Source organism: Eurytemora carolleeae, unplaced genomic scaffold (assembly GCF_000591075.1).
Source record: "Eurytemora carolleeae unplaced genomic scaffold, Eaff_2.0 scaffold205, whole genome shotgun sequence".
Lineage (NCBI taxonomy): Eukaryota > Metazoa > Arthropoda > Copepoda > Calanoida > Temoridae > Eurytemora > Eurytemora carolleeae.
The window spans coordinates 171,715-197,640 of NW_019396096.1; the positions used below are offsets into that span (position 1 = coordinate 171,715).

At 33.3% G+C, this 25,926-nt stretch overlaps 1 protein-coding gene across 1 annotated transcript; it reads right to left on the reverse strand.

The window, feature by feature from the left end:
• Positions 1-7,765: 7,765 nt before the first annotated feature.
• LOC111694819 (collagen alpha-1(XIII) chain) lies at positions 7,766-20,746 on the reverse strand. The gene is made up of 5 exons (XM_023463852.1): positions 20,495-20,746; positions 13,523-14,581; positions 12,084-12,211; positions 11,204-11,311; positions 7,766-8,921 (listed from the first exon to the last, which is right to left on the reverse strand). The coding sequence occupies exons 2-5, from the start codon at positions 14,485-14,487 to the stop codon at positions 8,089-8,091; spliced, it is 2,034 nt and encodes a 677-aa protein (XP_023319620.1). The 5' UTR covers positions 14,488-14,581; positions 20,495-20,746; the 3' UTR covers positions 7,766-8,088.
• Positions 20,747-25,926: the final 5,180 nt, after the last annotated feature.

Sequence of the window (25,926 nt, forward strand, 5' to 3'; positions counted from 1 at the left end):
TGGCAATATAAATGCAAGAACGGGACGGATGTGGGGGGGGGGGTAAAGTATTGCCCTCCCCCCTCATCAATAGCGGGGGAAGGCAAGCGGCAATAAACCAGAACTTAAATTTAGAGATGCTTATATTTATCTTTTGCATAACGTAGCTAGACTTTTCAGAATCGCAATTTGAATGTACCAAAAAGAAATAATTGTCGTAAGATAAAAATGTTGTGGCATGGAAGACCAAATGGTTGTAGCTCATGTGGCATGGAAGGGAAAACTGTTGTGGATTATGGCTGCCCGCCTTCCCCCCCCCCCCCTCTGAACATAAGCTTATGGCGAGTATATATACTGGTGCTATCCATCAATAATATATATTTACTTTATTGAAAGCTTCGAAACATTTCCCTTCTTCTCTCTCCACAAATAACATTTAATAAGGAAATTTCTTAAACTGTCATCTGCAGAAACTTGGAGCAGAAATTAGGAAAACAAATATTAATGTTTTTCTTCAAAGAGGTTTGTCAAGGGGGGGGGCTGGGGGAGGGGGTTGGAAGGGTATTATTTCAAACCATCATTGTCCACATTTTAGTTTGAAAACATGGTTTGAAATATTTAGATTTTGACGTGAGAAATCTGTAGAAAATTAGGTATTTTAGGATTTTGTCCACAGAAAATTTTGATAATAAACTGTTTTTTAAGGATAGGTTGTATTTATAGCCGTAAGGGGGGGGGGGAATGTGAGTCAAGGGGAGGAATGTGAGTATATAGCACACAGGAATTTATTATTTTGTGGGTATTCATCTATATTTTATACTCCAAGGTACTGTATAGTATATAGCACACAGGAACTTATTATTTTGTGGGTAACCATCTATATTTTATACTCCAAGGTGCTGTATAGTATATAGCACACAGGAACTTATTATTTTGTGGGTATTCATCTATATTTTATACTCCAAGGTGCTGTATAGTGTATATATAGCACAGAGCAACTTATTATTGTGAAGCCTCCATAGATTAGATGGTTTAGAGCACATGCTGAGCTGTTCAGTATGTATAAGATGAACATATTGTGCTCATCAAATACCAATATATCTTATCTTATATGTGATCTTCTCACCAAATATTCATGTTTATGTAAACAGTTTCATTTTAAAGGAACTGTAGACGTAATTTCAGCAGTTTTCTAAAATCAAACAATATTAACAATCTGAGGAATAATGTTAACCTTGCAAAGATGACAATGCTTGGTTCTCAAAAGTTTGGTTTTATCGCGTATAAATTAGATATCAATGTTTAGAATTTTGAGAACAGATTATTTTCTATTGTGGTTTCTCTACAAAGACTGGCTTGTGCAAGGTTATAATGCAAGGAAAGTTAATTGCAGTTCCGTATACTCTGCGTAAATATTGAAACCAGTTCTCTCTGGGTGGAATTTGTGAACAAGAATAGATGCATCAGTGTTCGTTTAGTATCCGAAGAGGTTAAAAGCATTAAATTTTGATAATTTTGATAATTTACATAATAGTTTCCTATGACCAGAATATTTCATTGATTTTGTATGTGAAAGATGGATCCCATGTCAGGCTTTGACATCCATCTTGTGTTTACATTACCGCCGAGAGACAGAACAATACAGTACATAAGATGCGTACACCTCTGAAATAACTTTCCTTGCATTATAACCTTTGACTTGTGTATTTCTACTGCAGGAAAACATATAGAAACTAATAAAGTTGACAACTTTTAAACCTATAAAAACAATAATATCTCCCATATTATTAATCAGATAAAAGTTTCAAGGGTACTGTTGTGAATCGGGTGTTGCCATCTTTGCATGGAGGGTCATTTGGAATTATGATTATGTGGTCCCTTTAAATATCAAAAATGTAAGAATGTACACAATCTGTGTATTTACATAATGATATTTTATTCCCAGATTTTCAATAACACAATGTAAACAAAGGATGTTTAAACTTTAGTATTGAGTTTACTGTTTATTCAATGTATTCTATATTCTTCTATATGGTGCATTTGGTATGTTGTATTCTTTGTGAATTGTTTAAACCTGTTTTTTTTTGAGTTATTGGAGGATTCATCAACCTTTCATTCTTCATTTATCAACCTTTCATTCTTCATTCATCAACCTTCCACTCTTCATTCATCAAACCAAAGAGAAAGTTGCAAGATGGAATTGAAATCGAAAATTGAACTTTCTCTTATTAACAAATTTGTTTAGGTTAACACCCTTTATGTATGTGTGTATATATAGATATCACTGATATCTCCACAACTTTAAAAATTATACTTTAGTTAACTTTCAGGCAGCCTCGACTTGGCCTTTGGTTTAACCTAGCTCACCAACTAACTAATACTTTTTGTATCCCTAAGCATTTTCATTTTAAAAATTCAATAGGCTTGTTTCTAGCTTCAGTTTGAAAGCAATAATTGGCAAAATAATGCTCAAATTTTGCAGGAGAGCGTTCCCATCTTGGTTTACAGTGTTCCCATCTTGGTTTACAGTGTTCCATCTTGGTTTACAGTGTTCCCATCTTGATTTACAGTGGGCGCATCTTAGTTTACAGTGTTCCCATCTTGGTTTACAGTGTTCCCATCTTGGTTTACAGTGTTCCCATCTTGGTTTACAGTGGTCCCATCTTGGTTTACATGTGTGATGTGCGGATTACAAAATATTCTTATTCTCAAGCATTATTAATATTTATTATTTTTACTTCACTGTTACTTAGAGCTTTATGAGTATATATCAAACAATCTTTCTCTGTTTCACAAAATTCAGAAATAAAAGCAAAAGAAAGGACTGCAATCATACATTATGACTTTTTTATCTTCCTGTAAGAGTTTGTATTTCTTGTAAATTTTAAATTTTCTGAATTTTGTATTCGCTTCTAAGTAAATTGCGAGTAAGCTTGAAATCCTATATGTTTTTTCATAACTACTATTACTAAAAAACTATTGGTTAGAACAAAAATATTTTGAATTTGTATATAATTAACTAGCTACTGTGTAGAGGACCAAACGAGAAGATGTAGAACCAATAATGTCGCAAATATTTGACATTTTTCTTGATGGTTTACTTGCGTGCACTAATAAATCATAATCCAGACGGGCGTATTTATTAGAACGCGTAACACAGGTAAATTAAATATTTTTAAGAGGAACTTCCGGAATGAAAAGTACCGGTACCAAATTCCGGACGTAAACCGACGGAAAAATTCCGGTAATTTTCCGTCATTCTTGTTCTGGGTTAACCTAGGTTCCTAGGTGCATAACAGGTAATTATTCCCCTAATATGATATTAAAGGAAATGTAGACATAAATTCAAGTGCTTCTCTATTTAGAGAGAGGTATATCCTGTTCAAAACGGTAACCTTTCAGCCTTTATCTGAGTAACGATGAATAAGAAATCTTTATTTTGAGAGAAATGATTAGAATAAGTATTAAGTATAGCAGAATCATGGCTGGTTATAGAACAGGAACAGGGGGAACAGAGGGGAACAGGGGGAACAGGGGGAACAGGGGGAACAGAGGGGAAAAGGGGGAAGCGAGGGGAACAGGGGGGAAGCGAGGGGAACAGGGGGGAAGCGAGGGAATAAGAAAGTGGTAACAGGTCGAGGACCAAAGAGGCGTGGAGGAGAGAAGGAGGGGGAAAGAGTGATTGAGTAAAGGAGGGAGGAGAAGAGGGAGTAGAGGGTCCACGTATTGGTAAAGGGGGGATAGTGAGGGGAGTGGCAAAGGAGGGAGGAGAAGGGGGAGTAACTAGAGAAGATTGAGGGAAGGGGTAAGATCGGTCCAATAGGATAAATATTGAAGATTAAAACCAAAGAAAATCCAATTTGAAATAACAAGGAATTGTTTGGCATGGGAGATGGAGGGCAGTTCGAGTAGTTGCAGTTTTTAACCAGGAAGGGTAGTTGCAATTTCAAACATAAAGGTGCAGTTTTAAACTTGAAGAGTAGATGCAATATTGACCATAAAAGGTTGATGCAATTTTGTACATGAATTGCATGGATTGGATTTTAAACTGGAGATGGTTTTGAGTTTATGAGAATATTCAGCAAAATTTGACGAATCAGTTATATAATCATGAATGAATTATGAATGAAAACAAAAGATAAGAAATCATATCCAATGAATAAAAGTTTAGAAAGCTAAAAAGTATGAGAAAAAACATATACAAGACCTGTACGTAAAAGAGAAAATGAAGGATCAAAGTTGAGTTCAAGTTTATTAGTATTTGATACAGGGTGTCCCAAAAAACATGGGAATTCAGTGACGAATTCGATATCGTCTTTTCAAATAATTCTTTGATACTGTGTGTTGGAAACCTGTCTCTGTTTCCACAATTTCCAAACTTTCTGTCGAAGTTTAGAAAACTTGTTTTAATAGAAACAACAAATAAAGAAATCTTGAATTTGCATCCCACAGATGGAAACATTTGGTTTAGCAGAAACTTTAACTTTGACTAGAACTTTGCAAAGTTTCGCCTTTTTAATTTCGTCAATATCTAGCCTTAGCTCACAACTTTAGAATGATGGATATCAAGATTAATGCTTAAACACCTGGTTTTACTAAACCCAAGATTATTTTAATACGCATTCGATATCCAAGAAATTCAACCAATACGCGTATCATGTTAAGATGTACTCTTTAACTTTTGAAAAACCGGGTATTTTTCTGGTGTTAATTTTATGTTGTTTTCAAGTAAATAGTTTAAACTGCAGTAGCTTGAAGATCAACATTTATGGGTCTGTGCACTGTACAATTGCGTGTTTCATGTTCATATAACTGTTATAGAACCATTACAGCAGTCGTCTTTATATCCCAAATTTAGGGTTTCCATTGTATTTCTCGTATGTGTGTAGTCCTAGCTGATCTTACTATTCATTTTGATAATACAGTGAGAACCAGGAAAGTGTGGAATAATTAAGCGTATTTGATGTTGTTAAAAAGCAAATAGTTTTACTAGCAACTTTGTAATTCCCTAATAAAGTGAACCTTGTCTGTTTACATTGCACAATTGCTATGTTTCATGGTCATTAGACTATTTTAAGTAATACGTAAGTCTAAAGTCGTATTCCTTTTCCAGAGTGTTACTGTACTTTTCATGTTTATGGAATTATCTAGTATATGATCTATTCAGCTTTTATTGGTTCTTAAATCATTATCTTAAACTGTAATTAATTGAGTATTCATCAAATGGATAATTCTTCAATATTTTTATTTATATTACATGTATATTTATATTATGTGAAAACAATATTTCTATACATATTTACAATTTTAGCATAGATAGATACAAAGATAACAATGCCCGATTCACAACGGTACCTTAGAAACATTTATCTGATCACTAATGTGAGAGATATTGTCACTGGGTTAAAATATTTTTAATTCTGATAATTCCTTTATTTTTGTCCTGCAGTAGAAATGTATAAGACACTTTTGTAGAGAAACCACAATTGAAATAATCAATTCTCAAAATTGTAAACTTTGACATCTGAATTATATTGGATGAAACAAACCGGGTAAAGTTATGAATCAGGCACTGTCATGAAGGGCCAACCGAAATTACACTTTCATTTTAAATCGGTCTTTAATATACTTGTTACAAATCATGAACTGAAAGTTCTTTCTTGTTTTAGGATTTTTCTTTGAACAAAATATAATAAATGGTTTATATATTAAATGTTTGAAGCAGAGTAAATATATCATAATTTATCGTTTGGAAAATTTTATTCATTTTATTTTTATAGATTTCTTGTTTTACATGGTTTAAATTTTAACCTGAGTAGCTTTTTAAAAGCATTGTAGATAAAACTTTAGAATGGGATATCCTTAATCCCGATTGGTTAATTAAGCTGGAGATTAATAACAAGAGAAGAACAAGCATTATTTAGTCTTGGGATTAAGAAAAAGAGTGGATCAAGCATTACTCCTGATATCCACCATTCAAAAGTTTCCAGCTCTGGACTCAGAATAATCTCGTGATATTCCGGAAAAGTAAGACGGAATTTATTAAATCTGTTATGATGTGTATACTTTTTGACGTTGTTATAAAGCATATAGTAGCACACCCCGGACTAACCAGAGTTAGAGGGCTTCGGTTTCTTCTGTTTGAAATCATACGTATTGTGGTTTATCTTTTAACTTAAGGATTTGTTTGATTAATACTTTTTATTTAAAAAGAATTTAAGAAAAAGGCTAAAAAATTATGTTTAATAGGACAAATTGTGATCGAAAGTCACAGCTTTCGAATTTTAAACAGAATTTAGTTGAAGATTATTTCAGCAAAACAAAGGTATAAATTCTAACTCTATGTTTGCAAAAGAATAGAAGAAAGCAAAGACAATTTTACAAAAAAAAAGACTAAAAAGAGTAAAAAGAGTAAAAGATAAAATCAAACATAAAGGATGTCAAAAATCAGCACGGATTAAAAAGATGCTTACAAATGCCCATTTTTAACCTATACATTTTTCACAACCCATAAAACCTATCTTAGTTTTTAAACATTACAAATAAATCTATCATTTTTATTTTTATTTTGTCGAAAATTACTAACAATCCACCACTACTTTATATTAAATATAATGTAAACAATAAATATGTAACTTTTCTTTTCCTTTCCTTTCCTTTTCCTTTTCTTCTATTTGTTTATATATTTTTTAGAATTCTAACAACCTCTTTTTTAGGAGGTTTTTAAATATTTTCTCCTTAAACACTTAAATTCGTATGTTTTTGTTATACTTCATAATTAAATGATTACTTTTTACTTACTTTCTGGAATATTGACAGAACCGTGAAATCCACGAGAGCAGGAAAATACAATTATTAGGTGAAATAGATCAGTGTACACTGTAAACTGCACAAATGCCTTTTTTATATGTTTCTTGGTTTCTGTTTTCCGTAAACATTCAGATTTCTATCTTCTTCTTTAACAAACATAATATCCACTGTGTTCTACTCTACACCCTTTACAAGCCTAACTAGCTCAAGTACCCGGCGTTGCATGAATAATGTCAAAACAATTTGGTTCAACCGTTCGGCCAGCTATTGGCAATAGCTAACATATAAATTTATATATACAAGTATATATATATATATGTGTATGTGAGCGAACAGATTTATCACATAGAAGATGTTCCATAACTATTCCACTTTTTTCTAACGACCCATGTATTACAATCCCCAGCACCCTGTCCTCTAACTAAATCCTTGTGTACACACATAATTTCCTTCCTACTCTGGTTTACTCCACAAACATCCCCCCGTCTGTTTATTCTTCACAAATATCCGACATCTTAGAAATTTTCCCTCGCTCTTGTTCTCTCTCTCTCTCTCCACTCTGTACAAGGTTACCCAATAAACATGGGAATCAAGTGACTATTACTATGTCGTCTTTGTTTCGCGTGGCATTTTGACGTAAAGATATGTTTGTATTATTCCAGTTAAAACAATGTTTTAAACAACGAAATCTTCCAAATGTTCAATATTTCCGTCAATTTTAAAGATACAAAGAAGGCGGACCACATTATTAAAAGCTCAGATAATGTTCAGTCTTAATTTTGACACATTATTTGTCATTAGTCAACCAGCGGAAATCGAAGACGATTTTGAAGTCGTCTTTTAGTTCTCATGTTTTTTGGGACACCCTGTAGGATAATATATATTTGTGTATTAAAGCTAAGCTGTATATCCTGTATATCCCCTCTCAAAGGACCAAAAATGCTGAACTAGGCAAATCTAACCAAAACTAAAGAGAGAGAGCATCTAAAGCTATATATTTTCTTGCTCTTTCTTTTAATTCATCTTTACAAATAGTAAACTTCTGACATAACAAACTCCGCAGAGATTTGATCCTTCGGGCTCCGAGAATTTGGCAATCCTGGTTCTTCCTCCTCCTTCTCCTGGTTCATATCTCAGGACCAATATCTTCTGTCAACATTCACTTCTATCCAAGTATTTCTGAGCCCTGTCTATCTATCTATCTATGTATGTTAATATCTTCATGAATTTGAAGTGGATGAAATCCAACATAGCTAGATGCACAAAGCGTAATAATTGTTTTAAATAAGATTTGTGAACTTAATTCAGAGTTAAAGCGGCGGGGGACGTTTTTCTCCAACCACATCCGGGTTCAGGTAATCCGTCTGCTCCCGTAGGACATGGAGCATCCATCCCTGGAGTTCCGTCCCGTCCTGTTAATCCTGGTTCTCCTCGTTTTCCTCTCCGTCCTTCTGGTCCTAGATCTCCCTTTTGTCCTTTTAACCCTGGGATTCCAACCATCCCAACCTCTCCTCTCTCCCCTTTCTCCCCCCGGTCTCCTTTGTTTCCACTTTGTCCAGGTAACCCTGCTGGTCCTAGTTCACCTTGCTGTCCCTTTAACCCTGATGGACCAGGGAGTCCCATGGTTCCTGGATCTCCACGCTGTCCCTTTTCCCCTGGATCCCCCTTGTCCCCATCTGCCCCTGTGTCCCCTTTTTGTCCTGGCTGTCCCATAATACCGTCCCTGCCCGGGAGTCCAGGAGGTCCCATTACCACAGACGGGTATTCAGCATCACTTAGTGCTCCGTACATATCCTGGTTTCTCCTTCGTTTCTTCTTTACTACCGGAGCTAAACCTGGAGTACCGTCCTCTCCCTTTATACCAGGATACCCTGGAGGCCCTGGCAGTCCTGGAGGTCCCATTAGTCCCGGTGGTCCCATAGTACCATATTCTCCCTTATCCCCTTTGTTCCCCAGAACTCCTGGAAGCCCAGGAGGACCCTGAGGTCCTAGATCACCTTTAGGTCCCTGTGAGCCTACCGGACCCCTGGTTCCTGGTGCACCGTTTAGTCCATGAACTCCTTGGCCTCCTTTCTCTCCTTTCATCCCAGTAGATCCAGGCAAACCTTGCTCTCCTTTCATTCCAGCCAATCCTAAATATGTTTATAACATTTCAAATAAGAAAAACAAGATGTTTATTTTTTTCTGATTACATTTTTCCAAATTTAAACTTACATTAAGTGGCTGATACCTTGATTCTTTGTTATCAATTTTTTTCTGAAAGAAATTGAGTCTTTGCTAGAAACTCTTATTGTCATATCTCTATATCTTTGCAACCGAATGTCATTGTAAAACTTATGTATTTCAAATTATGAATTCCGTAAAGATTAAATACTTTAAGTTTAAAATAACAAAGGCTTTTCAAACCTCAGGTTGCAAAGCTAAAGAGATTAGAAAATGTGAGTTAATGGCAATGACTCAATTCTTTTAAAAAGTGTAGGAATTATACTTAAAAATGATATCAGAGGAGCCCTGCGTCTATAATATAGTAGAAATTATGAAAGATTCTGGAATAAAAAAAGAAAACTTGATCAGCTTTCAGCTAATCCTTCTTTGATTAAGAAAAACAACCCTCCCTCCCTTCCACCAAATAATTACTCTCTGAGAAACAACGCTCTAAATAATAACTTTCTAAGAAATAAACCTCTATATACTACTCTCTTTAAACAACCCTCTAAATAAAATCTCTCTCTTTAAACAACAGTCTCAAAAACGACTCTCTTAGAAACAACGCTCTAAATAATAATTCTCTCAGAACCAACCCTCTAAATAGTACTTTCTTAGTTACAATCCTCTAAATAATAACTTTCTAAGAAGCAACCCTCTAACTAATAAATCTCTTATAGACAGCCCTCTAATTAATAACTCACTAAGAATCAACCCTCTAAATAAAAACTCTCTTATAAACATCCCTCTAAATAATAATTCTCTAAAACAACTCTCTATGTAGTAACTCTCTAATAAATAACCCTCTGAATAATAACTCTCTTAAAAGCAACCCTCTGAATAATAACTCTTTTGTAAGCAACCCTTTAAATAATAACTCTCTAATAAACAACCCCCTAAGTAGTAACTCTCTGAAAAACAACAATCTAAATAATAACTCTCTAAGGATCAACCTTTTAAATAAAAACTCTCTTATAAACATCCCTCTAAATAATCATCCTCTTAAAAACAACCCTCTAAATTTTAACTCTCTTATAAACAATCCTCTAAATAATAACTCTCTTACATACAACAATGATAAATCTCTTTTAAACGACTGTCTCACTAATAACTCTCTGTGAAACAACAATCAAAATAATAACTCTCTAAGAAACAACCCTTAAAAAAATAATTCTCTAAGAAAGAACACTCATATGAACACCCTATAAATAGTAACTCTCTGAGAAACAATACTCTAAATCCTATAAATATTATCTCTTAAAGAGATAACCCACTCTCTCATGAACACCCTATAAATAGTAACTCTCTGAGAAAGAATCCAACAATAATATATCTCCAACAATACATGAACCCTCTAAATATCTCTCAAAAATTTCAGAACTTGAAAAAATTCTTAAAATTTGTTTTTGCTAAGATAAAATATTGATCTGTTTGGTATTCAGTTCTATCTCCAACACCACTCACAAGGAAGGTTTCGGGTCGGATAAAAGGATTAATAACAAGAAAAGGATCAAAGTAGGATTTACCTGAGGAATACAAGTGTACAATGCAAGGATATCTAATAACTTGAATTTTATATTTCTTTGCCATTAAATACTTTCTGTAAACATTTATGAAGGGAGATTTTCACATAAAATTACTTTCCAAACTAATGGTTCTTATATCTATTTTTTTCATATTCCATCAATAATATCGTCAATGTTTCTTGGACCAAATTCGTTTTCTCTTTCATCATATCTTCTATCTCTTTCATCATATCTTCTATCTCTTTCATCATATCTTCTATCTCTTTCATCATATCTTCTATATCTTGCATCAAATCTTCTACTTCTTGCATATCTTTTATATCTTAAGCGGTATGACATATCTTTTTTTTCTTAAATCCTATCTTCCTCATTTGCATCATATATCTTATCTCTTGTATCCATTATATCCTCAATCTCTTATATCTCTTATACTCTATAAAACATCCCCCCCCGTCTTCCTGTAGAATATTTTCCAATGCAGGCAAGCTATATTTAAGTTTTGATTTAAAAAAAAAAAATTTCGAATTACAAGTTTTCAATTAATCAAAGAATATTTTTTTTTTAATTGACAGCTTCACTTGATTTCTATGCTTATGTAAATCAATATCAGCTTAATATAAATCAAAATTAAAATCCAAAGTCGTCTTCATTGTGTTGATATATTGGTCTAACACTGTTTATACCTGGAGCTCCTCTATTCGCCACTTTCCCCGACTTTCCTCGTTTCCCCCTTGGTCCTCGTTTCCCTTCTTTTCCCTCAGCTCCTTCATCACCTTTGGGCCCTGGGGGACCTATTAGAAAAAAATTGTCATTATAAAAGGGATTGTTCGCGAAAAATTAAAGGAGGTATAGTTTTATGTCCAATCAAATTCGATAGTGATCGTAACTATAAATCTTACTTTTAAATGGTTAACTGCAAAGCTCATACTGAAGAATGTAGCTTCCATATAAATTCACAAAGTTGCAATATTCCACTCAGATGGGAAATAGTTCCATTAAAATTTAAATTAATCATTCAGATACTACAGCCTATAATTATTGAATTAAATTTAATGCGTTCGTAAATAGATAATATTTAATAATTTTTTTTTTAGTTTCATATACATTATACAATATACTTTTTGGCCGCTAGGTGTCTCTGCAATATAATTCGTCGGACACACAATTTCTTCCTTTAAATCATTATTTTAATGTTTGTTTGGTGGATTTCACGTTTATCCCCAGAATAAAATTCTATATCTTTTAAATCAAAAGACTTGGATATCAAGTTTAGTCCATGTGGCATAATTGTTATTACAACTAATTGGTTGACATAGATTTTCTCCATCCTCATTTCAATACAAATATAAATATTGAAAAAATTAGAAAAGCCAATCAGAGAAGCCGGGAAATTTGAAATTTTGGGCGCCATTTAATGTGTGAAATCTCATTGGTAGGAAACTGACAGAAGGAGAAAAAGAAAGAACGGATTAAGAAGGGAACTAAAAGTGTCCACATTGGATATTCAGATTAACGCAATCGGGGTAAAATGTATGCCATTCTAAAGTTTTTAGTTGTGGATACCTGGCAACGTGTGAATATTCATGCTGGGATCAAATCTCGAAATGGGGCCTAGATCTCCTTTATCTCCTTTCTCTCCTGGTTTACCAGGGGGCCCTGGAGGGCCCTGAACTGCATCAAATGTGAAACTTCTAAAAATATACATGTAGTTCAACTATTGTTAAATTAAACTTGTTGGAAAAATAAATCGGGCCAAATCAAATTCTTTTTAATAAACGTCACATAATAGTAATTAGAATAAGGTGGAATTATCGCCATATTCTCTCTTTCTTTTATCATAAAACATCGTTAATTATTTTGTAATTTCTTTTTGATTTATTGCTAAAAATTGCTTTGAGCTTTTTCAAAACGGATGCATGATGTCAATATGGCCTATGACTTTATCTAGACCCCTACAGGATAGGGAACCAACTGAGGGTGCTATTAACAGTATTAAATTCAAAATTATTGATTTCTGAACATAAAAGTAATAACAATTTTAAAAATTAAATATCCTTATTGACTTTTTCAATTATCAGAAGAAACGAAAACGACAAAAAATACTACTGTTTTTTTTTGTAACTTCTATTATAGATTGAGCTTTTTATGTCTAAAATGGATAGGGGGGGGGGGGTCACCACCCATTTAAGATATTGCTCTTAGAGTTGAGATACATGTACCCCATGTTTAAAAGAAACGGCTAAATGAAGTTGAAAAGTGAGGAAGTTCTAGCGATGTAGAGAAAAAACAGCTTATAGAATAATGGGAGGGGCGGGAGGAGGGGTGGTAAGGGGAGTCTCAAAAGAACAACGAAGCTAATCTTCGATATTGGTTTAAACTTTGAATGAAGTGTTTATTTGATATCTTTAAACCGAAAAATGGTAATAATGATACAGTTTTATTTGTGTTGTGTCCTATATTTTTACAAACTTTTAAAGACGCTAGATTAAATTTTATCATTAAAAGGTTAAATCCCACACATTAAAATTTACCTTTCTCAATCAAACCAAATAAAACAGAATTTAACAAATGGTAAACACTGATCAAACGTTAATAAAAAAGAATTTAACCGGAGCTGTGTCTCCATAGAAATAGTTTAGCTGGCGCTATTCATCTACATAGGGATAGTTTACCTGACGCTATTCATCTGCATTGGAATAGTTTATCTGGCGCTATTCATCTGCATAGGAATAGTTTACCTGGCGCTATCCATCTGCATAGAAATAGTTTACCTGGCGCCATTCATCTGCATAGGAATAGTTTACCTGGCGCTATCCATCTGCATAGGAAGAGTTTACCTGACGCTATTCATCTGCATAGGAATAGTTTATCTGTCGCTATTCATCTGCATAGGAATAGTTTACCTGGCGCTATCCATCTGCATAGGAATAGTTTACCTGGCGCTATCCATCTGCATAGGAATAGTTTACCTGGCACCATTCATCTGCATAGGAATAGTTTACCTGGCGCTATCCATCTGCATTGGAATGATACATTCTCCTTTCTGTCCCGGTGCTCCATCTAGACCTGGATATCCGCGTAAACCTTTCGGTCCAGGTAAACCCATGGGTCCAACCTGTCCAGGTACCCCTGGTTCTCCTACTCCTGTCTGACCTACTGGTCCTACTGGTCCAGGTGGTCCCTGACCTCCTGGAGGTCCCGGGGGTCCAGGATCACCCTTCATTGCAATGACCTCAGCATATTGGAAACCTCCTTCAAGTCTGGTTAAAGATGTTCTACGCGGTATTCTCTCCGGATACCAGGGTCTAGATGATCTACTATGGTAGGATCCAGGATCTCCTTTCTCTCCCTTGATACCATCCTGCCCTGCTCCAGGAGGTCCAGGAGGTCCAGGTAGTCCTGGTAGTCCAACACAAGCACAACCATGTTCTGACAAATAGTCCGCTTCTCTTTTTTTTCTCGAGTCTTTCTCAGAATTTATTCTCAAATTTATTTCTCGCTTATTTCTGGACTCGGGCCCACGGTTCACTTGAATGTAATAGTTTGCTTCAAGAATAGATTTATCCCAAGAAGTTTCTTTCTCCTCCTCCTCCCCCTCCCAGGTATCTGAGAGAATAGTTCTGTCCAGTAGTCTATACTCTATACTGGAGAGCTCCTGCTGCAAGTTTCGAACCTTCTCCTCTAGATTTAGATGCCTGCTCGTTACAAACACACATAGAAGAGTGCAACACAGACACAGTAGGGTTAACAGAAATATCTCATATCCCTTCAATACGCTGTACAGTGCATCCAGGTTAGAGTTTATCCTTGATATACAGTCTTTTAAATCACATTTGAACCTCTGCAGGAAGGATTTATTCTCCGGTGGGACTAGTTCATTATCTTCCTTTTTCTCCGCAACCTGGGGGGACGGTTCAGTTTTATCTCCTTCCGAACTTAACAATTTCATTTTATCTGGTTCCCTCATTCTCCGGGGTCCTGCCAACTCTAAGGACGGAGCATCCTAAACCATCCTAATTGGACTGGTAATGACAGTTCTCTCTCTCTCTCTGCTGGGTTTCCTGAAAATATAATAAATCAGGTCTGATTAGAAGAGCTCTTATCAAACACCAGGAATTAAAGGGAGTGTCAACGTAATTTCACGAGACCAGGTATGTTTGAATCACATTTGTACACATGAATACTTTGCCTGAATAAGATTGAATAAAATATCCCAATATTTTTCTTCGAAAATAGATTTTTAAAATGTGTTTCTCATGAAAAATAAAATGGAGAAAATTGTTAGAATTAATCCCTTTTAAAGCTAGAAAACGACGACATTTCCCGCATTATTTATAAGAAGAAAATTTATAGGGTCCCTTTAAATGACGAGTTAGGATCTTGATAAAAGTCCAATAAACAGTTAAATGTAAAATCCTTTATATTTAACATTTTTACAAGGACTCTTTGAAGTTAAGTTTTCATAGATCTCTTTGTTCTCATTTTTTACAAGATTTCATGGATAAGTTTTATTTCTCACTACAGGGTGTCCCACAAAACATGAGAGTTGAGACATTGCTGTCATATAAAAGTAAAATTGATTTAAAAATAAAATATAATTGAGTAAAAGATTTTTTATCAAAATAAAACTGCAAAAAGCCTTTATAATATCTCATACAGTATGTGGAAGAAGACATTCAATACTATTTACCAACTGTCATGTTTCGTGAGAAACCCTGTAGCTAACGTGCTTGGCGTTTCCCGTGGAATTTTAAATACACTTTGAAAATTTCCAATTATGAAGAAGGAAAAAATTTAGAATTATTTTTAGCCCATGTTATCCCTAGAATACCAACGGGTTTATCATAATCATAAATGTCAGCCAATTCGGTCCAGCCCTTTGGCCAGATATAACTAGCATATAATTTTATATGAATGAAGAGCTTTATTATATAGATAGGTTTTACAATGTTCAAAATATACAAACATACTACTTCTTTTAAATATTAATTGAAATATCGAATCAACTAAACAACACTGAGGAATTCAGATGAAAACGAAAAAATCTGGATTTAAATTTTTATTTGAAGTGTATCAATATTAAATAATAATTCGCGCAATTTCTTGTTTTATGATGTACGAAAAATGTAACATTTAAAATAGGCAATAAGAAAAAAAGGAGGCAAAGAGCCTAAACCACCTTTATATTAGCATACATATATCATTAATATATACTATCCAGGTTCCCTGTGGAGTATACAGTTTAACGAAGAAGGTTCTGTGGGAAATGAAGCTGAAGGAAGATTACAGAATAAGGAGAGATTTTTGGCGAACCTCTAAACTCTTTCAGGACTATGACAGATATATGTCAGATAGATACCAGATATATCTTGGATAGTAACCAGATATATGTAAATTAGATATCAGATATATTCAAAATTCGGCGATGGTGATGGACCAAACCCTGTAGAGAAAAAAAGTAGATGTTAGTTTCACATTTTATTGAAAATATATTTCCAGATATATGGCAGATAGATACCAGATATATGGCAGATAGAGCCCAGATATATGGCAGATAGATACCACATATATGGCAGATAGATACCAGATATATGGCAGATAGATACCAAATATATGGCAGATAGATACCAGATATATGGCAGATAGATACCAAATATATGGCAGATAGATACCAGATATATGGCAGATAGATACTGATATATGTTAGATAGATACCAGATATATGGCAGATAGATACCAGATATATGGCAGATAGAGACCATATATATGGCAGATAGAGACCAGATATATGGCAGATAGATACTGATATATGTTAGATAGATACCAGATATATGGCAGATAGAGACCATATATATGGCAGATAGATACCAGATATATGTCAGATAGATACCAGATATATGGCAGATAGATACCAGATATATGGCAGATAGAGCCCAGATATATGGCAGATAGATACCACATATATGGCAGATAGATACCAGATATATGGCAGATAGATACCAGATATATGGCAGATAGATACCAGATATATGGCAGATAGAGACCAGAGATACTGATATATGTTAGATAGATACCAGATATATGGCAGATAGATACCAGATATATGGCAGATAGATACCAGATATATGGCAGATAGATACCAGATATATGGCAGATATATACCAGATATATGGCAGATAGAGCCCAGATATATGGCAGATAAATACCAGATATATGGCAGATATATACCAGATATATGGCAGATAAATACCAGCTATATGGCAGATAGATACTAGATATATGGCAGATAGAGACCAGATATATGTCAGATAGATACCAGATATAATATATATGGCAGATAGATCCCTATATCTAAGTTTCAAATTTTAACCATCATGTTGCAAATTTATTGAGATTATTAAAATCTTTGCAACCTAATTTCGTAGACCTTTGATATGCTAAATTAGAAATTCTATTAGATCACGTAATCTGTAATATCAATATAAACATTTCTCCCCTTTTCTTAGCCCCCCCCCCCTCTTCCACAAAGGTCTACTCTATTACCATCATTTACATTATCCATGTAACAAAGGTTGAACAGTTTAACAGTTTTAGACCAATTTTATCAAAATTTATATTCTGAGTGTCGGATAAAATTACAGTTCCTTGTTTGGGGTTCATATCAGAGGAAAATGTTTTCCAGCCTTGCAAACCCAATCACATAGATACATGATTGCAATGAAAATTCCATGATTGTTTAAGACTGGACCGACTTCAAAGTGTTACAACGCCTTACCATTTGATTTTGATTCAATAACTCGATTATAGTTGTTTTGTAACCCTATACATCTAAATTATTAACCTATAAAATACATGCATTTAGCTCTTTAGATTCGAAGAATTAACCCTATCCCTGCTGGGGTACTTGAAAACCAGGATTCGCTGCCCCCCCCCCCCCTCCAAATCCCATGGTTGATGTCCAAATATGACAAATGATACATCGTTGGAAAGCTCTTATGCTTTACTTTTAGAATCTGGAAAATCTGGCTGAGAGTAAAAATGTAATAAACATTTGTAAAACTTCCGAGATTTTTCTGTAACCTTTCAAAAGTACATTTAAAAAAAAGTTATATTGTCCATCCCTGCAGGGGTTGGATTGGAATTGAAAATAAGATCATTAATCTTATTATTTCTCTATAAGAATCGTTTTCTAGATAAGTCTTAATTCCAGTTTTTGATTTTCTGATATAAAAATAATAAAAATCTTAATTATCAGATATTTTAGAGATTAGGATTAAGAATTTAAAAAAAACAATTGTTTAAAGGGCCACCTACATTTACGCATACATTTCCTTCACAGAAAGTATTAAATGGACTGGATAACAAATATCTAGCGGATTCAGCATCAAATTATTCAAAACTTGGCAAAAGTTTGGACGTAAATCAAACCTAAAACATCTGCATATATTGGTTATACCTTCATTCTTGCTCAGGAATAAAAACCATAACAATAATTTTATATATGCTAGCTCTGTTAAGCACCTTGCGTTGCCCGTGGCATTCTAAAAATTCAAAAAAAACAGTATTCTGTGCTTAAATGCCCAATCTCAGAAATATTTCGCTATTATTATATAATACATGTTTTTCAAAATTATTTCATCCCTCTAAATGTTTTTGTTTGGTGGAATTAGGCAAGGACCCCCTCCTTGCGCGTAGAATTTAAAAAATCGTCTAACGCTCGGTAGAAAAAGACTCCATGATATTTACATGTCTGATAGTGTCTCGATTTGGGAGTAAGGAATAAAAGTGAGATACAACTGACGCGGTTCGCCCTCAATTATGATTATACAATATACATGCTTTGCAGACGGTATTTCATTTGTATAAGAAATATTCAGAACAGGTTATTGTATACGCGGTAATTGTACATTCTTATTCAAATGGAGTACCGTCTGCAAAGCATGTATAATCATATGGTAGGGCGAACCGCGTCAGTTATATCTCCCTTTTATTCCTTACTCCCTGGTCTCGATTTGGTCGGCTATTGTAGGCATAGAGAATAGAATATATAGAGAAGAATTTACTAGAAAAAAGTGTAAAACGGCCATTTTGTTGTACTGTTTCCATACTGCAGGTGTACTTCACATATTTATGCTATTTAACCTGTTGGGCCCTGGAATATCATTTTATAGAAAATCTAAGATTATTGTTAAAAGAAAACCAAATTATGAAATAGGCTGGTTTCATAATTGACCAATGATCATTTCACATAGACTCTATGCCTTCCACTTTACAAACGATGATTTTCCGTTATAACTATAAATCAAATGATGTTTTTATTCACCTAATTCATTATAAAGTTTATTTAACAGTTTAAAAATTTCGAAATTGAAATGGAAAGTCTAGGGAACATACTGTATTAATGTACTCTACTGCATATAATTTGTGAACATTTACATGATTTGTACACTTTGAACTCCCTTTCAGGCTGAAAGGGACTGAAAAATTCATACCGAGAGATTCTTTTAATTCCTCTCTATATATTCTATTCTCTATGATTGTAGGTAACAAACGTGAATACTGGCACCCTAACAGCATAAAATACTAATTGTAACATCATTTATTAAAAGATTGCAACAAATACTAAACAATTTCAACTCACTGTTATGAGAATTATCACGAATACAATGAAATATCTAGAAAGAAATTGAGACTTTGCCACAAAATTAGATTTTTTTAAAAATTGAGTCTTTTCTACAAACTCCCCATATCTTTGCAAACCAATGAATTGTAGACCTTAGATATTTCAAAAACTGAATTATGTAAGATCAAATATTCTAAGTTTAACCCGAAACAGGCTAAACCCCCCCCCCCTTCTAGTATTTTTGTCCTAGTACTCTCATTTTTTACACTATCATATCACTGTGAAATTTTTTGACTTTTAATAAAAAGAAATTTAAAGGAGTTTTAAAAAATTTTTTTTTAATGCATAGGGTAGGGTACAGGGCAGTAAAAAGTCTGGTCTGTGACCTGTGTTAAAAAAAAATCTAAAATAGCCCTTAACTTTTTTGTGACTAAAGCTACAGATATAAAAACTATATTTATGAAAAATTGATATAGAAACATGCGTCACACTTTGATATTTGTTTAAAACTAAAACAAAAATTTTAAAAAGATGATTGACCTTTTTTGGCCTTTTTGTAAACCCTCTTTAGTCTCTAGCACCCAAACTATAAAAGTTATCGGTCTAATTTTTTGTTCAATGAGCTGGCCATTAAAAATTGTGCTATGATTAGTATTTCAACCCTATACCTATTCTCTAAGGCCTTTTCTAATGGGGGGGGGGGGTGTGTGGGACGCCCCCTCCTGGATATACATAGATACAGACCCCCCAGCCTGTAAAGGATTAACGAAATTAGAAAGTTTGAGTTTGAGGTACAGGCTCAATTTATTTCTAGATAGTTCCTGATTCCTTTAGAGAATTTAGTATAAACAAATTCATAAACTTAAAATAAAAGATTTTAATCATTTTACTGGAATAAAATAAAATAGTTCAATTACAAAATAAAAAGCAACCAAATTTTAAAATCAACGTAAAATGATGCAAAGAAAGCTTGATGAGAAATCATAAATATAGATATTTATGTGTAAATCTATCTTTGAAATAAACATATAAAAATAAACAGATCTGAACATATATCTTGGAATAAATCCCAGACTATATAAACCAGTTATATATCTCGAGTCTAACAAAACAACATTGTTTACAAGATTTATCGTTCAAAGATAACACAAGCTTTTAAACATCGTTTACTAAATTTTTAATTTATATAAATATCTTTAGATGTCTGTTGTGCTATTTAATGACAATAAGAGAAGAAAACTGCAAAAAATATTGGAAGGATTTAAAATTAGTTTAAAAGTCACTCTAAAAAAAGACGCAATTTCCCCCCCCCCCCCACCCCTACTATTTTATTATGAAAATAATACTTAACATATTAATTTTATTTTCATCGTTGAAATTTTGTTCATTTTCATTTTGTCATAGTAATCATTATTCACGTCACATCTTAAGTTTTACTTCATAAACTTAAAACCAAAATAAAAGTTTTTTTATGTTCCGGGTATAAAGAGCATATAATAAACTCTAGTTCTCCAGTATATACTAGGTATACGGAGAATAGATTGGTCGGATTGAGCGGATGCTCGGATACTGAGGAGATAAATTCCCGCTCTACTCAACCCCAACATCACGGAGAGAACTCAAACCCTGCTCCTGGATTGAGGAATAATACGGGAAGTAAAATTCCAATTCTTTGTCTTGTTGGGAAAAGTAAGTTCCGAGTCCTTCTGCTAAATTAAAAAAAAAACATTTTAAAACAAAATTCTATACTTTTCTAAATTTGTTGGTTTACTCTCTCAAAAAACATTTCTTCTGTTCTTTTGCTTTTAGGATAATGTTTCCCCTCGGTTTCTTTTTATTGTTTGTATATACTTTGAAATTATTTTGTCCCCGACCATCTTCAAATCTTCAGAAAAATGATGATAAAAATATAGAAGTATATGCGCGCAGAGTGAGAGATGCAGCTTATAAAATTTGACGGACAGCTGTAGACAGATAATACACTGAAAATGAAGTTTTTAGCACAGGCTAAATCTGAATCTGTTTGTCTCTAATGTCCAATCATATCTTAGGATTAGAAAATCTTTCCCCTAATTTGCCTAACATTTTTAATTCGGAACTCTGTTTAATTTTGTGTCATCAAATATTTTTAAGTTCTAATATTAATAAGGTTTACACCATCAGATAGAAAAGATATAGGGATTAGATAATTTGAATAATTGTTGACAAAAGTCAATTTCTGAAACGTTTTAGAAAATAAATATGTATGAATTCATGGTATTTTTATAGACTGGTGTGTTTTGAAATATTCTTTATATTTTGGGAAATTTTGAGGGAAATTACTAAACATCAAGGATATGTCCGTCCAACGTGGATAAACTAATATCAGGGTATATAGGATGGGAGGAGGGAGGTGTAGAGGGGGGGCTGCTTTTATCTTCATTTAGATGAAAAATGTTTTCAACGTTTGTGAAATTTTGATTCAATCATTACAGCATTCACAACATGGAAGACATTAAAGACTAATTTAGAATTTTAAAGAAATTTGGTTGTGGGGGGGGGAGTTAAAAATTGTAGATTTAAACATAAAAATATTTGAATAAATATTGGTCGGAGATAATTATAAAAAATGAAACAGAAAAGAATGTTGTTAGCGCACTAAATTCTTCATTTTTTGTTGGGACTCTATGTTAAAAAAAACTGTAAAAGATATAGGGTTTCCAGCTGAAGCAAATTTTTGTACCAAAATTAGAAAAAAACGCGCAAATTTGCCTACGTAATCCGCAAACTTTTTTTTCCAGAATTTGCTCAACGAATTTTCCACTGGAAACTTTGAAAACAGACGCTAACTATTACGTATATTCCAGGAGTCAGGACTGTTGATTAAAGGCTGATGTGGGAATTCATCTTTAAACATTGAGATGTTAATATTTATTCGACTTGTGTAAACTTTAGCCACATTCTTCAAATCTTCTGCTCACTAAATAACTAGCTTCTTACTTACAGGAGCATTAGTTCACTAGTTTACAAGATTAATTATAGTTTACTGGCATATTAGAGCATTAGCTAAATAGTTTACAAGATTAATAGTTTACTAGCTTATTAGAGCATTAGCTCACTAGTTTACAAGATTATAATGTAATTATTTTATTAGAGCATTAGCTAACTAGTTTACAAGATTATAATGTAATTAGCTTATAAGAGCATTAGCTAACTAGTTTACAGGATTATTATGTAATTAGCTTATTAAAGCATTAGCTAACTAGTTTACAAGACTATAATGTAATTAGCTTATTAGAGCATTAGCTAACTAGTATACAAGACTATTATTTAATTATCTTATTAAAACATTAGCTAACTAGTTTACAAGATTATTATTTTATTATCTTATTAGAGCATTAGCTAACTAGTTTACAAGACTATAATGTAATTAGCTTATTAGAGCATTAGCTAACTAGTTTACAAGAAGCTTATTAGAGCATTAGCTAACTAGTTTACAAGATTATTATTTAATTATCTTATTAGAGCATTAGCTAACTAGTTTACAAGACTATAATGTAATTAGCTTATTAGAGCATTAGCTAACTAGTTTACAAGATTATTATTTAATTATCTTATTAGAGCATTAGCTAACTAGTTTACAAGATTATTATTTAATTATCTTATTAAAACATTAGCTAACTAGTTTACAAGATTATTATTTAATTATCTTATTAAGCATTAGCTAACTAGTTTACAAGACTATAATGTAATTAGCTTATTAGAGCATTAGCTAACTAGTTTACAAGATTATTATTTAATTATCTTATTAAAACATTAGCTAACTAGTTTACAAGATTATTATTTAATTATCTTATTAGAGCATCAGCTAACTAGTTTACAAGATTAATAGTTCACTAGCTTTTAAGCATTGTCTCATTAGTTTAGAGGCTTAATAGCTCACTAGCTCACTAGCTCAATCATTAGCTTACAAGTTAGCAAGATTAATAACTTACTAGCTTATAAAAGCATAAGCTCACTAGTCTATAATATTATTAGCTTACTAGCTAAATAGTGTATCAGACAACTAGTTTACAAATTATTAGCTCACAAGCTAATTAAAGCATTAGCTAACTAGTTTACAAGATTATTAGCTCACTATCGCATTAGAGCATTATAGCTCACTAGTTTAGAGGATTATCAGAACATTAGCTTTTTAGAGCATAAGTTCACTAGTTTAAAGGATTATGAGCTCATTTGCTTATTAGAGCATTAGCTCGTTTGTTTAGAGGATGATGAGCTCACTAGCTTATTAGAGCATTAGCTCGTTTGTTTAGAGGATGATGAGCTCACTTAGCTTTTTAGAGCATAAGTTCACTAGTTTAAAGGATTATGAGCTCATTTGCTTATTAGAGCATTAGCTCGTTTGTTTAGAGGATGATGAGCTCACTAGCTTATTAGAGCATTAGCTCGTTTGTTTAGAGGATGATGAGCTCACTAGCTTATTAGAGCATTAGCTCAATAGTTTAGAGGATTATGAGCTCACTAGCTTATTAGAGCATTAGCTCACTAGTTTAGAGGATTATGAGTTCACTAGCTTATTAGAGCAGTAGCTCACTAGTTTAGTGGATTATGAGCTAACTAGCTTATTATAGCATTAGCTTACTAGTTTAGAGGATTATTAACTCACTAGCTTATTAGATCATTAGCTCACTAGTTTACAAGATTATGAGCTCACTAGCTGATTAGAGCATTAGCCACTAGTTTTAGAGGATTATGAGCTCACTAGCTTATTAGAGCATTAGCTCGTCGGTTTAGAGGATTATGAGCTCACTAGCTGATTAGAGTATTAGCTCACCAGTTTAGATGATTATGAGCTCACTAGTCTAGAGGATGATGAGCTTACTAGCTTATTAGAGCATTAGCTCACTAGTTTAGAGGATGATGAGCTTACTAGCTTATCAAAGCATTAGCCACTAGTTTTGGAGAGTTATGATCTCACTAGCTTATTAGAGCATTAGCTCACTAGTTTAGAGGATTATGAGCTTACTAGCTTATCAAAGCATTAGCCACTAGTTTAGAGGATTATGATCTCACTAGCTTATTAGAGCATTAGCTCTATAGTTTACAGGATTATGAGCTCACTAGCTTATTAGAGTATTAGCTCACTAGTTCAGAGGATTATGAGCTCACTAGCTTATTAGAGCATTAGCTCACTAGTTTACAAGATTAATAGTTTACAAGCTTATTAGAGCATTAGCTCACCAGTTTACAGGATTATGAGCTCACTAGCTTATTAGAGCATTAGCTCACTAGTTTACAAGATTAATAGTTTACTGGCTTATTAAGCATTAGATAAATGTAACAAATGTTCAGAAATGAAACAAATTCACATTTTACAGAAACGAGCAATACGATTAATTATTATTATTATTATAAAGATTTATTCACACACAAAGATATAAATACATATATAAATGGTGTAGTTAAAATTTGTTTAAATAAATTTTTTTAAGATACATTTATTTTAGCAATAAACTTTATCTTATCTTATCTTATCTAGTTTACTAGCTTATTAGAGCATTAGCTCACTAGCTTAGTGGATTATGAGCTCACTAGCTTATTAGAGCATTAGCTCACTAGTTTAGTGGATTATGAGCTCACTAGCTTATTAGAGCATTAGCTCACTAGTTTAGAGGATTATGAGCACACTAGCTAATTAGAGCATTAGCTCACTAGTTTAGAGGATTATGATCTCACTAGCTTATTATAGCATTAGCTCACTAGTTCAGTGGATTATGAGCTCACTAGCTTATTAGAGTATTAGCTCACTAGTTTAGAGGATTATTAACTCACTAGCTTATTAGAGCATTAGCTCACTAGTTTAGACGATTATGAACTCACTAGCTTATTAGAGCATTAGCTCAGTAGTTTAGAGGATTATTAACTCACTAGCTTATTAGAGCATTAGCTCACTAGTTTAGACGATTATGAACTCACTAGCTTATTAGAGCATTAGCTCAGTAGTTTAGAGGATTATTAGCTCACTAGCTTATTAGAGCATTAGCTCACTAGTTTAGAGGATTATGATATCACTAGCTTATTAGAGCATTAGCTCACTTGTTTAGAGGATTATGAGCTCACTAGCGTATTAGAGTATTAGCTCACCAGTTTACAGGATTATGAGCTCACTAGCTTATTAGAGCATTAGCTCACTAGTTTAGAGGATTATGAGCTCACTAGCTTATTTGAGTATTAGCTCACTAGTTTAGAGGATTATTAACTAACTAGCTTATCAGAGCATTAGCTCACTAGTTTAGAGGATTATGAACTCTCTAGCTGATTAGAACATTAGCTCACTAGTTTTGTGGATTATGAGCTCACTAGCTTATTAGAGTATTAGCTCACTAATTTTGTGGAGTATGAGCTCACTAGCTTATTAGAGTATTAGCTTACTAGTTTTGTGGATTATGAGCTCACTAGTGTAGAGGATTATTAGCTTGATAGTTCATTAGAGTATTAGCTGAATAGTCTACCAGATTATTAACGAAGAAGCTTAGCATGATTATGAGAGCATTAGCTCACTCACTAATTTAAAAAAATAATTTTAACTCATTAGTTTTAATTATATCAGTTTACTACATCTACTAGCTCAACTAGGTCATTAAATCATTATCTGATTAGAATGTTAAGATGCAGAAGCTCACACTAGTTTACACTAGCTGACTGAGCTAACTAGAGCTTGTGTAGAACATTAGCCTACTAGCTCAAATGGCGAAATAGACAATTAGCTTAATATAAAACTTGCTGAAATATTAACTTAAC

Bases quoted from the DNA above. Each gene is read 5' to 3' on its own strand.
- LOC111694819 (XM_023463852.1), bottom strand. From the start codon at position 14,487: ATGAGGGAACCAGATAAAATGAAATTGTTAAGTTCGGAAGGAGATAAA. The intron at 12,212-13,522 runs GTAAACTATTCC...GTATATTTTTAG, and splicing joins ATGCAGATGGATAGCGCCAG to AAGTTTCACATTTGATGCAG. The intron at 8,922-11,203 runs GTATAAACAGTG...AAACATATTTAG, and splicing joins GGCGAATAGAGGAGCTCCAG to GATTGGCTGGAATGAAAGGA.